At 41.0% G+C, this 13521-nt stretch overlaps 1 protein-coding gene across 1 annotated transcript; it reads left to right on the plus strand.

Moving 5' to 3' along the window:
• Window positions 1–1846: 1846 nt before the first annotated feature.
• Window positions 1847–7058, plus strand: npy8br (neuropeptide Y receptor Y8b). The gene is made up of 2 exons (XM_086076362.1): window positions 1847–2113; window positions 5438–7058. Exon 2 carries the CDS (start codon window positions 5563–5565, stop codon window positions 6658–6660), a length of 1098 nt encoding a protein of 365 aa, XP_085932488.1. The 5' UTR covers window positions 1847–2113; window positions 5438–5562; the 3' UTR covers window positions 6661–7058.
• Window positions 7059–13521: the final 6463 nt, after the last annotated feature.

The following is a 13521-nucleotide window of genomic DNA, read 5'->3' on the forward strand; positions in this document are numbered from 1 at the left end:
AGGTGTCAGGTATCTGGTCGACTCTTTCATTATCCATCTCTGCTATGTATGAACCGCTGAACTGTTGAAAAGTATGAAATGAATGAACAAGCTGCAGCCGTAGTGAATATGTTGGTATTCAGATATATACGGAAAATTCTATTGAATAATAGGGTATTCGGATAAAGATGAAAATTTTATATATATTTGCTTGGTGAAAGAATAATTATGAATACAGAAGACAATAAAAACATATTTCCACTTAATAATGATTGACCAACTAGTTTTCATTTCTAGAATATAATATTCTATATATATATTTTTTAAACTGTGCTTAGCAGCACATTATTTTCCTCTCTAGAAATATTAAGCGTGAATGTTGCGCAGGCTTGCGAGGGTGAGGGCACGTAGCGTGCGTTGCTTTTTCGGCAGACTTCCTTCAGTGATGCAAAACGTTTCAAAGCCTTTTGCCACACTCTCTCAAACCCTTTTTATACACTCAAATCAAACCATCGTGAGTGATAAGCTAAGCTAGGCTAACAGCAAACAACAGCGCAGAGGGGAAGGAGAAGCAAAATAGAGGAGTTTGATAGCGCAAATGAATGTGACATATGAAAAGAAAGCCCCTACATTCTTCATCTTGAAGGACATACAGCCTCCTCAGAAATCACCACAATCCAAAGCCCCTTGTGTTAGAAGAAAGATTTCGCTTTCACAACAGAAATGAGTCTAAAGATGAAAAGCATTGTAGATTATGTTGCCGAACTACATAAGATGACTCGGTTCTGTCAATTTGGAGCAGTACTTTCTGATACATTACGTGACAGACTAATTAGTGGCATGTATTGCCACAGCAAGAGACTTTTGTCAGAAAAAGATCTCACGCCGGAACAAGTAATGGTTATTTTAATATCAATGGCGACATCGGCTAAAGATGCTCTGCAGCTACAGAAAAGGGCCATGGATAGTGACAAGATGGCAATGCAATACGGCACTGTTCATTTTGGACTTATTTCCTGGTCTATTGTGCTATAAAAATGCGTATGGAGTCATCAAGTATTGCCATAATTTAGATGGCACTTCTAACCATCTCAGGTTTCATATTCTTCTTTCAAGAAAGAATAAAAAATACATTTATTGCTGAAGTGACTGGCGAACACAGTCAACCCGTATAATAGCAACCGGTCCGTTACGGTAGCATATGAATGAAAACCGTGACTGATTGTCGCCTAAATTTATGGGTACATGTGCAGAAACATGCTAATGATAGACAGCAATATGATCGGTTTGTTTACGATTGGTCGTAGTTTTCTGAAATTAAGACACGTACAAGCCCCCCACAGCATGTCAAATTGTGCACACTGAAGAAATGCAATGTCTCAAACAGACTATGATACACTCTTGGCAACTTTATATTCTGTGTTTTTCTTGTGATCCAAAGGAGAATATTCCAAAATTAAAATGCAAGGAACCAAAATGCAATTCTTTTCATAGAATAACCCCATAAATCGAGCGTGGATGATTGACAGATGGATGATTTTGGACCACCTTTATTTTACAACAAATTGTAATTCTTCCTAGTATGTAGGCCACCTGTGCTAATTATCATATCCCAGTTAGACATGAATCAAGCCATATAATTTATATTTAGCAAGTTACATAGACAATAATGTATGACTATATTCAACAACATGTACATTTATTTATTTTAAATAATGCTTTCTTACTGGAAAATGAATGAAGATCTGAGATCGACATTTCTTCAGATTGGTGAAGCAGACCGTGTGTGCACACATTCTAATCATTCAATGTCCCCACTGGCCCCATGTGTGTGTGTGCGTATGTGTGTGTGGGGGCGCGTGGTTGCGCGTGCGTTGCGCGCGTGTGTGTGCCACGGAGGAATTGATTATGTAACATGTTCCCAATCACATCGTCGTCTGAGCGCGAGGATGTGAGTGAGGTCGCTTTAAGGAATATCTGTGCTGCCATCAGTCCCGAACAGCAGGACGCCCCCCACCCCCCCCAACCCTCCCTCCTACCTTTTCTCCGACACCACCACCAAAACTCTGTCGTTTTTTGGCTCACCTGGCGCCAAGCAAAGCGACTCCAAGTCAACGCAGGAGGCTGCATCTCGGTAAGAAATTACAGCTCAATTCTAATTAAATTCTATTGTTTTTGAGTGAAAAGTCGAACGGTCAAAAAAAAAAATGTTTTTTTTTCACATCCTTTTTTTTTGGGTGTGAAATTTGAGCCCTGGGCCGCTGTTAATATTCCATTGGAAAAGTCATTTTCAAGTGGATTGCCGTTTCCCCCCGTCTTTATTTCTTGTAACGAACCTTGTGTGATGCTTTGAGCAAAGTGGCGCGCTTCAGTTCAGGGTATGTGCCGGGCGTCCCACGTACGGGAGACGCACTTTTGGGGTGCAGCCAGAGAAAGACAAATCTCATCCACCTGCCCGAGATTACCCTCTCGAACACGCACGCATCGAAACTCGAGGCTCAGATGCAGACACACCACAGCAGGGATGGTGGGATGAACATGCACCCGCTCTCGCGTGCGCGCAGATTGTCACTTTCACACTTTTCATCCTGTCATGCTTCTCTTCCGCCACTGCTGTCTCCCATTTGTGCATGAGCAAGTCCAGAGCGGTGCCTGTTGTTGTTGTTGTTGTTGTGTGTGTGTGTGTGTGCGCGCGCGCGCGTGAGTGTCTGCTTCAAATGACGGATGTCCTTTTGCAAAAGTTATAGAATGTACCACAAGAAGAAAAAAAACATAAGAGTAAATACCACGTTAGCAACGACTTTTAACTTTACACCTTGTATTGTACAATTCAAAAACCTATAATTGGTATAATTTGCATATCAATCTGGATAGATAGATGGATGGATGGATGGATGGATCGATAGATAGATAGATGTAGTGACTCATATAGTGTCTAAATGTCTATATAATCTGTATAATTTCCTGCTTTTGTTTTAAATAATAACTCTACCCCCCCCCCCCCCCACCCCCACCACATTATGGGCCCTATTTTCTTACAAACGGGTGCAACTGCATTTCCGTGCCAAGGCAAGTGTAATTTCCCGTGTTTGGGACTCAGTTGCGCCTCACTGGGTGTATTCTATTTACTACAGCATGCCCCTGGTACATCTAGCAAAAGTAAACTAGATTTTAGACATGCTGTAACCAGGTCTAAGTGGTGACACAAGTGGTGTAACACAACACAGACGTGAGCGGTGGGTAACGCTTGATTGGTTTGGGCCGAGTACAGCCATGGATGTGCGCTACTGGATAGCCAAGTAGGGAGCATGTCCCACAAAGGCACACAGTGTAGTGTTGATTTCATTTACGAAAACTAAACAAAAATATTTTGTCAACACATATTTTTCACTGGATGAAACTAGGCTAGATTAAAACCCTCATTAATAAACAAGAACTGGGACTAAAATCAGTATGCATTTCAGTCGACTAATGAAGACAAAACAAATACTTCACTTAATAAAAACTGGACTAAAATCTATGGACATTTTAGTTCATGAACAAAGACGAGGCAAAAATTGTAGGATTTTGTAAAATCCTCTCTGTCACTGTGACACTCTCATGTGACATACAACGACACATCCACTTTCAAATCTGCAGCTACCGAGTGCAACATGCACAAACACACGCGACAGGCAGGCGGTGGATTCACTGTGAAAGGTTTAAAAAATAAAATAAAAGGAAATTATAGTTATAACAGAACATTAATCCAAAGGCTATAATGTTCCAACAATAATGTTAATCCGACCGCTAACTCACGCTGGTTAATTTTACTAGCTCGTAGCATGGAGCCATAGTAGCCACTTGTTGATATACTGTAATTGCGTGTGAAGTTGTTTTTCATCAAAAAGATGAGAGAACATTTTATGTGAAATAGTTTTAGATCCAAAACATTATCTACAGGGGGAAAATGATTGTCTTGACTAAAACTAGGCTAATTTTTTTTACTGTTTTTGTTGACTAGAACTAGATGAATAAAATTATGTTTTATTGGACTAAAATAAAGACTAAAATGCTAGATTCATATTTGATTAAAATTTGTTTAAATAAAAACGGGATGAGGTTACTTTGATAAAAACTATGAACTGTGATTGAAACTGGACTAAAACAGACTAAATTTAAGATGAGCACTCGCACACCGTAGAGCAAACGTCTTTTTTTTCCTGTGCTATTCTAGCAAAATACCCCCAAAAAAGAAGAAAGAAAACATCACACATGCGCACAATTAGAATGAACTTGTTACTTTACCTGCTCTGGGCAGAAAAATAGGGCCCCGGGTCTTTAATCTAGATCAATTTTTCTTTCACTCCAAATAAATTGGTTTGGTCAAGCTGCAGCTCTTCATTTGGTTTCAATATTGAACAAGTTGAAACAGCTTCGTTTTGGGCTCCAAGCCTCAATCATTGCCCGGCGCTTTGTTTGTAATCACCGCAGACAAAATAGCAGAGATAGCCGCCAGCAATTTATGTCCCACCTGTCAACAGCTATCAGCGTTTAGGGCTCTTTAAATGAAAGGTACGTAATAAATCTGCTATGCCGGGTAGATTAAATTCTGTTAGCATAGCTGTTAAAAGCAACACTTTTTGCAGAAGTAATCTGTGGACAAAACAGACTTAATCAGCATTGAAATGAATATGTACACACGCACACGCACACACACGCACACACACACACACACACACACACACACACACACACACACACACACACACACACACACACACACACACACACACACACGCGCGCGCGCACACACACACACACACACAAACACACGCAGTCGTGTGTGCTCCTTTTGTTTGTGTAATGGACCGTTCACCGAGCAGCCATTTTGGCAAACACGCACGTAAATGACATTAAGGAAGGCTCTGTTCTTATTTTCAGAGCCCTAATTAACATGATTAGGGATAGCTTTATTTACCTCCCGCATTGATGGTGAAAGAGCTGAACAAAGATGCAGGAATGGCTTCGCAGTTGATCACTCCGCATACGGCAAACGATTAGAATGATCAATTAACGAGTGATGAGAAAAAGGCCGGAAGTTCATGATATCAATGGCCATTTAGAAGGCTTGCTCCTTCAAACACAGAAACGGAGCACATTCTCCCACTCAAGAAGATTGAAGCGGCGAGACAGGACAATTGTCTCAGAGCAGTCATTATCTCCATCATTATGGTGGAAATCACATGCTATTTTAGAGACGCTATAAAGTCTCGATCTGCACAGTTCGCTGGATGATGCGCTCCTGCCGGGCAGGAGAGTGATGAAGACCAATCTGCCGAATGAGTGACATTCCGCATGTATGCAAATGAAATCAAGCTATCCTGAAACGATCATTCTCAGCAGGGCGCGTGATATTTTAATATCTCCAGAGAAGATTACCGTTTAATGATGAGAACTTTTTTTTATTTCCTCGCAGAAAATGAAGACCAATGCGCAGAGGAAAACTAATGCGAGGCTCCAGAGACTGCCAACGTTATTCATAAAATAATTACAGAACATTTGGCTCAGCAACCCGTGTGCATTTCAAGTGATCCCAATATCATGGAGCAACAGCCCAGCTACAACCAAGCCTTGTGGAAAGAGATTCCGTGGGACTTCACGGAGGACTGCTCGCTCTCGTTGAGCGGCACCACCTTCCTCATCGTGGCGTACAGCGCCGTTCTGGCGGTGGGGCTGGTCGGGAACTCGTGCCTGGTGCTCGTGATCGCCAGGCACAAGGAGATGCGCAACGTCACCAACATCCTCATCGCCAACCTGTCCTTCTCCGACATCCTGATGTGCATCGTGTGCCTGCCCGTCACCATCATCTACACGCTGATGGATCGCTGGATCCTCGGGGAGACTCTGTGCAAGCTCACACCTTTCATCCAGTGCGTATCGGTCACCGTGTCTATCTTCTCTCTCGTCCTCATCGCCATGGAGCGCTACCAGCTCATCGTCCACCCCACCGGATGGAAGCCCATGGCGAGGCAGTCCTACTTAGCGGTGGCTCTCACCTGGATCACCGCCTGTTTGATCTCCGTGCCTTTCGTCAAGTACAGCATCCTCACATTGCCGTTCCAGAATCTCACCGCCCCGTTCCCGGTCAACGATCAACTTGTTTGCATGGAGCGCTGGCCTTCGGTTCAAACGCGCCAGGCCTACACCACCTCTTTGCTCGTCTTCCAGTACTTCCTCCCCCTTTCCCTCATCATGCTATGCTACCTGCACATCTATCTGCGGCTGCGCAGGAGGAAGGATATGGTGGACCGCGGCAGGAACACCACCGAGAAGAATAACAAAGGCGCCACGAGGATCAACATCTTGTTAGCTTCCATAGTGGTGGCCTTCGCCCTCTCCTGGCTCCCCCTCAACATCTTCAACACAGTGTTCGACTGGAATCACGAGGCCATCCCGTCCTGTGGCCATGACATCATCTTCTCCTTCTGCCACCTCGCCGCCATGGCGTCCACCTGCATCAACCCGGTCATCTACGGCTTCCTCAACAGCAACTTCCAGAAGCAGCTCAAGTCCACCCTGTTGCACTGTCGCTGCTGGGCCGTTGCAGAACGCTATGAGAGTGTGCCGCTCTCCACTGTTAGCACGGAGGTTACCAAGGGGTCAGTCCTGAGCAATGGCTCCAACAGCATCAATACTTAAAGCCAAGCTTTTTGGTGGGGTAAAAGAAAGCAACAAAACAAGCCCGCTATTCAGCATCCTTTTATTTGATTATTTCAAGGCTTTTTCTTTTGTTCTACGGAAGAGGATTAGGGCCAGTGAAGAGAAAAAAAAATAAAGGTTTGCTGGATTCTGACTTGATTCTCACAATTCTGACTTTAAACTCAGATCAGAATTCTGACTTAAAAGTGAGAATTCTCACTTTATTCTCACAATTCTGACTTTAAAGTGAGAATTCTGACTTTATTTTCAGAATTCATGATCAGAATTCTGACTTTATTCTATTCTGACTTTAATCTCAGAATAAAGTCAGAATTCTCAGAATTCTTTAAAGTCAGAATCGAATCAAGTTAGAATTCTGAGAATAAAGTCAGAATTCTGAGAATAAAGTCAGAATTATGACTTGATTCTATTCTGACTTTAATCTCAAAATTCTGACTTTAAAGTGAGAATTCTGACTTTATTTTCAGAATTCATGATCAGAATTCTGACTTTATTCTATTCTGACTTTAATCTCAGAATTCTGATTTAAAAGTGAGGATTCTAAAAATAAAGTCAGAATTCTCACTTTATTCTGAGATTAATAATCAGAATAGAATAAAGTCAGAATTCTGATCATGAATTCTGAAAATAAAGTCAGAATTCTCACTTTAAAGTCAGAATTGTGAAAATAAAGTCAGAATCCTGCCAACCTCTTTTTTCTCTCTTCACTGACCCTAATCCTCTTCCGTATTTATTGTTCAATGCAGAAGCATGGTTGACATTTACAGTGGACCTGACGATAACTGTCCAGAGGGAAGTAAAGTCACGTCCCCGGCATGACTGGTGCCCTCTAATTGTTATGATTACTGACTAAAAGGAAGTGACAAAATGACAGGACAAAGGTCGGAAAGGCTTGAAGTAATAAAGGATGACTACAAGACACACTCCACATAAGAACTTTGTGCATTGGCACTCTGTATAGTGCTGTGGGACCATTAAATATTTATTATGGCCATCTACAACAACAAAAAAAGGCCACATCTTAGATGGTATCTCTTCATGCTGCTGTTATTGTATTTCAATATTTGCAAACTGTAATTCTGTGCATTGGAAAGCTCAGATGAAGTGACAAGGACAAGGTGGGTGTATGGCAAATGCTGACAGTATTGATGACTAAAAAAATAGATTGTGGCTCGTGATGAGTGACCGGGTAGATCACACCATTGAAGGGAAGAACATTTTTGCTGTGGCTCTGGGCATTTATGTGCATTATCTGTTATGTGTTTCTTTTTAACTCTACTGACAAACAGTGTAATGAACCTCCCAGGCTGAGACATTCCACATTGTCCACTAGGTTGTTTGCATCGATATATTGTGCAAGTTGGGGTAGTTTTGCTAATACATTGTGCCATGCAGCATATATCAAGTGCAAAAAATACAAAATATGGGCAATTCAGGCCAAAGTTTGATTCCTAAGCTGTATATAGGCTAACCCTACTACATGAATGTATGGCCTGTAAAATATGTGACAATTTCAGTTTATTGTGTGGTTGGCAATAAAAAGCACTGTAGCATAGCAGGGAAAATGTTACTCATTTTGGTATGTGGATTGAATTAAACATATTTACCATTATTTTGAGTGATGTAGTCATTTATAAATACACAATACATTATTTTATTGTATATGACAGAGTTCGTGGTCTTTCTTTCTTATTGCATTGTTTTTCTTTTTCACCTAAAATCGATCCATTATAGCTTCTACCGGCTAATTGGTCTTCTAAGGCAAACAATCACAGCCAGCCCAGGCTGAAAAACACCCTCCCCAGAGATGAAGCCTGAGTCACTTGCACCATTCTTTTTATCAGCAAAATGTAGAGCTCGGATTTTCAACTAAAATCACCCTTTGCCTAAGACAAGAAAGAGGATGTTGGACGGTGGGAAGGGAGAAATGACACTTATAAGTCATGGTATAGTTTTGGTCTGACCTATTCTGACAAATGTTTCAAATGTGGACATTTTAGCATGACGAAATCCTAAAACACAATATCCTATTATCTGTGTCATTTCCAATTCAGGGGAAAAAAATTGCTGGTTTAATACAAGTAACTTTAAATCAACATTTTGCACGGGTATGAATAATTTCGGGCTTGACTTGATACATTTTTTAACCCAGGTCAAAGCCTCTTCACTGTCTCTTTCTCAGATCACAACGCATTTTAGATGCAGAATAAATCAGTGTTGCACTTGGTGCCTGCAATGTTAAATAGTGTGGGGAGGAAGAAAACAACACTCAACTCAGAGCTCAGTGGGAATTGTGCTAAATATTCATGCTGAGGGAACGCATATCAACACAAATTCACTAGCCACTACATTAGGTACACTTGCATAATGCGATCTAATATGAGAACTATATTAAAAATATTTCTACAAAGATAACTGGGCTGTTTTGATGGACACTATCGGAGGTATAATCGATATGTATCGGATCACATTAAATTGTAGTGCATCGGAGGTCAACGAGTCTAAAATGACGACGCTTAAAGGCTACCAACTACAAATATGATGCCAAATGTCAATGTCATTATGTGTATGTTATTTTTAACCTCTTCTAAAAGTGCTTCTCACAACTCGTCTAATGTTGTTCCAGGGCAGCCTCTTAAATTAGCTCTCTGAAGGCCTCGTCAAGATAATTGACTGCACACGTTCTCCACCATGGCCTGTGATGACATCTGCTGACCTCTGCTACCCCCCGAGGCACGATGAGGGGCACAAAGGCAAACGGAGTCCAGAAACAGTTTATACAACGCTGTCTTACAATTGTTGAGAGGGGATGAAAGATTCTAGGGTCATTATGGTGCAATGAAACACTGAACAACTAATGAGTTCACAGGATCTGACACTCCCAATTTGTAGAGTTTTTCCAGAAAAGATTTGTAATCTGCTCTGGGCATGTTCATTTTGGGATATTCTCCTGGAAGCAATAGTCTTTAAATCACAGGAACAACACAGACTATAAAATCGGCATGAGTGCATTTCAAGCTGTTGTTAAAGCTGCATTAGGCAAGTTTAAATGTTAAAATTACTGATTTTTACACATCTATATGCGGAAGCAATGCCCTGATGTGTAGAGCAAGCCCTAACGTGTTTACAATAACTGCGTCGATAAGCCTATAAAGCTCTTCTAAATAGAGGCATTCGGGGCGAAAACGTTAAGAATGTGTTATGCGTGCTCCCGTCTCCGGGTAGAGTTTCCAATTATTTTCTTTTTTTTCACTTCCGCATTGTTATTTTAATTTCTTTCTTCTTCTTTTTTTTGCGTGATTTGAATGTATTGTAGAATGGTCAAAATATAAAATAAAATACAAATAAAAGTTTCCACTTCTGCGCCATAACACGTAGAAGAAGGAGTGCTCACCCTGAGACATTTTGCACCTTTTACATTGATGAGTATGGAATCTGCCGGGAGTAAGAAAAGGACGTATTCGAGCACACCTGGAACTCTGGCACGGACCCCCCAAAAAAGAAGAAAGGCAAAGTTTTACCCAGCGCGACAAAACGAGCCAAAAATATAGTCTGATAGGTGCAGACAGAGGACTCGTGTAAACATCAGAGCAGTGACAATGACAGTTGGCTTCCTTACTGAGAAGGTAAGATATGTTAACAAATAGGGGTGGGAATCCTTGGATGTCTCACGATTCGATTCCGATTTTTAGGCCTGCGATTTGATTCAGAATCGATTTTTCGATCAGGAACGATTTTTGATTCCAAATGATTTGATTGACAATGATTTTTGCTTCAATCTATAGATGTGCAAGGGATTGTAATGATCTACTCCAGTCAGACGCGCTAATGCTAATTACACTCTTATCGCGGCACTTTTATCACTCAAAAGAACGGCTCCACGCTGAAAAAAAACTAACTTTTATTGGAATAACTTGTTCGTGACTTTTTCCTTCTACTCTCTAATGTAGCTACAACTTAACAGTGTATTAGACCGCGTGGAACCACACTGCCCCTAAGTGGCCAAACTGGGTACAACGTGAACAGCGCTCCCAATAAAGGCACACACAGTCAAAGGCAAGACAGTATAAAATAATTTAAACAAAATCGATTTGGGGACATTTAAAATCTATTCTGAATCGTACTAAATGAGAATCACGATTCTTATGAGAATCGATTTTTGGAACACCCCTATTAACAAACAATAATGATGACAAATGAAGGTGGAAATCAAAAGCTAAAATTGCCTATGAGTGTTGTAAATGTGATCTGGAGGACATGATGTGTGTATGGCTGATACATAAGTGTTCCTGTGTTACACATTCTGGGGTCCGAGTGTTAGTGTACGCATCGCACGTCTGGCGGGGGAGAAGGAACTCAGCTACGTGTTGTTGTTAGCTCGCGTGCTAATTGGGCTTACGAATTAGTTTCTTGTTTCAGGCGTTGGCCGCGGCCAACAAGCTACTACTAACCGGTTGTGTGAAGACAAATAAGAAGGGGAGATTACCAACCACGTTTGCTGGCAGCATTCTTGTGAGACGTCACCGCATTATTCGCAACTTCAGCGTCTTTCCAGTCAACAGCTTATATAAACAGAACAGACACACGTTTCCAATGCTTACAAGAATACGTTTGAAATAAAGACTTCATTTTGAGTTGCTTGATTTGAAGTATTATGAGGAAATAATGAATTTGAGTTTTATTGTTTATTTGAACTACAGTATGATGGCCTAAAATGTTACGAGATAATAATAAATTCCTTGCAAGCAACTGCACTATATCACGGTATAAAATTAGATGATCTGTGCAAGCAATTTGTTGAGAATTGCTCTATCATTGTCTTCTCATTACCTTTCTATCATTCTGTCAGTTGAAGTCATATTTGATAGTCTGTAAATAGTGGCCTCTTGCCAGAGGAGTTTCTGTTCGCTCGTGCACGTACAGGCCTGCGCGACTCATGCACGAGCATCATGGAGGCTGCATTTACACTTTAGCCCAGAGGTGGCAGTTGTGTGAAAAACTTTCAAACTCGTTTAATGCAGATATTTTTAAATTTTAAATAGTTAAATAAACTTTTTTTTTCTAGTCTTACCAATTGTTAATTCTTTTAATTCTATTGTTTCAACAAGACAATTTTACATCAGAACCTTCATCTCTAATAAAAATGGGTAACGGCTAAAACCCCCTTCTGGAATACTATAAATGGTGACGTGAAATAGAATTATCCTTGTGAAAATTACAGGACATCATTTTGCTTTAACCTTTATCAACATTGTTCTGCTGTATTCTGAACAAAAACACACACAAGCAGCTTAATGTTGCCTTATACTTGAAGAAAATAGACCCACATAGCAAAATACTGTAATTGAATGTTGAATTATGGTGAAATTGGTTATTTTTGGTTGAAGTTGATAAATCTATGTTTATGCAATATTTCATTACAGTTGCCATTTCAGTTTTTGTTTAATTAGTATTGTATATAGATGCTGGGTTTTCAATGTTGAAATGTCAACATTAAATAGGCATGGTTTCAATGATTTCTCAATTTCAATGCCATGCACCTGTGACGGTGCCCGCAGCCCACGAGACTTGTTCTTCAAACCAGTTCAAACCAGCTAACAGTTGGCAGCGGTTGGCAGCTTTTAGCATCTTTTCAAGTGACAAAAGAAGACAAACTGGTAAGTCCTAAGGAGAACATATTTTCACCCGCAAATTCCAGCATGTGAAGTTTGTGAATTAGTACTTATTAATAATTATTATGATGTTGTAGCGTAGCGTATTAGCATCGTTAGCATTAGCTAGCGCTAGCATTCTAGCTAACGCTAGTGGCCCGGTTGTTGAAAACTCTTTTATTTATTTATCTTCTTTTTTTTTTAACTACTGATTAAGTATATTTAAGCGCCTGTTAATTTTAACGGCACATTCATCTTGTTCAAAACTCTGTAAACTTTAACCGGCTGGTCAATTATTAGATATAATATATCTCAATGTTGATTCAATTGATTTTTGCATTTTATCCACGTTGATGTGAGTGACAAATATAGTAAACTCCTGGCCCGGTTTAAATCATATTTAAAAGCTTTCAATTATTAAACACATTTGGATTGTAGCCATCACCTGCCTGTTATTTTCCAATGGGGTATATGCCACGGAGGAGGCGGGACTTCCAACTTCCTGGTTTCCACACATCAGCTTTGTTTCCGTTTCCTGTTTGCGGCATGTGGGCCACGTTCCAGTTCTTGCGCTTTCGCCTTTGTGTCCCTCAGTTGCGTGTTCCCGTCGACGGGTGCGAGTGTGTTAGTGTGTCTGTCTTAGTTGTCCGAAGCATTTCAGAGAGTTGAGATGCCCTGCGCACTCCTGCCGATGGGCGGGAGCGCGCGGTTGGGGGGCACAGGGGTGGGGGTACGAGTGTCAGAACGCGGCCATCAGTGGCCGGAACGACGCTCATGTGCGTAACCCGGAAGTCGGTGGCATTTACCCCATAACCTTGCCAGCAAGATTCCGGAGAATGTGTGAAATCCAGGACGACGGAAGTCCCGCCTCCTCCGTGGCATATACCCCATACATCTTGCAGACGACCTTTTTTAGGTCGGACCAATCAGGCGTTTTTTAGGCAGCAGGACGAAACCAATAAGCGCAGATGGTGGGGGTTTCGTGCATTTTTATCTGGTGAGAGAAACAACTTAGAATTTTCAAATGACCTAATGTGTTTGTTTGTTTTTTGTTTGTTTTTTAGGAAGCCAGATAATCTGGAGAAAGCACACAGAAGCACAGGGAGAACATTCAAACTCTATACAAGAGGGACGAGATTTGAAATGAGGACCTCTTGACTGTGAGGCAGATATGCTAACCATTAGACCA

The sequence above is a fragment of the Leptonotus elevatus genome, chromosome 5 (assembly GCF_054856555.1).
Source record: "Leptonotus elevatus isolate MCC_2025b chromosome 5, RoL_Lele_1.0, whole genome shotgun sequence".
Lineage (NCBI taxonomy): Eukaryota > Metazoa > Chordata > Actinopteri > Syngnathiformes > Syngnathidae > Leptonotus > Leptonotus elevatus.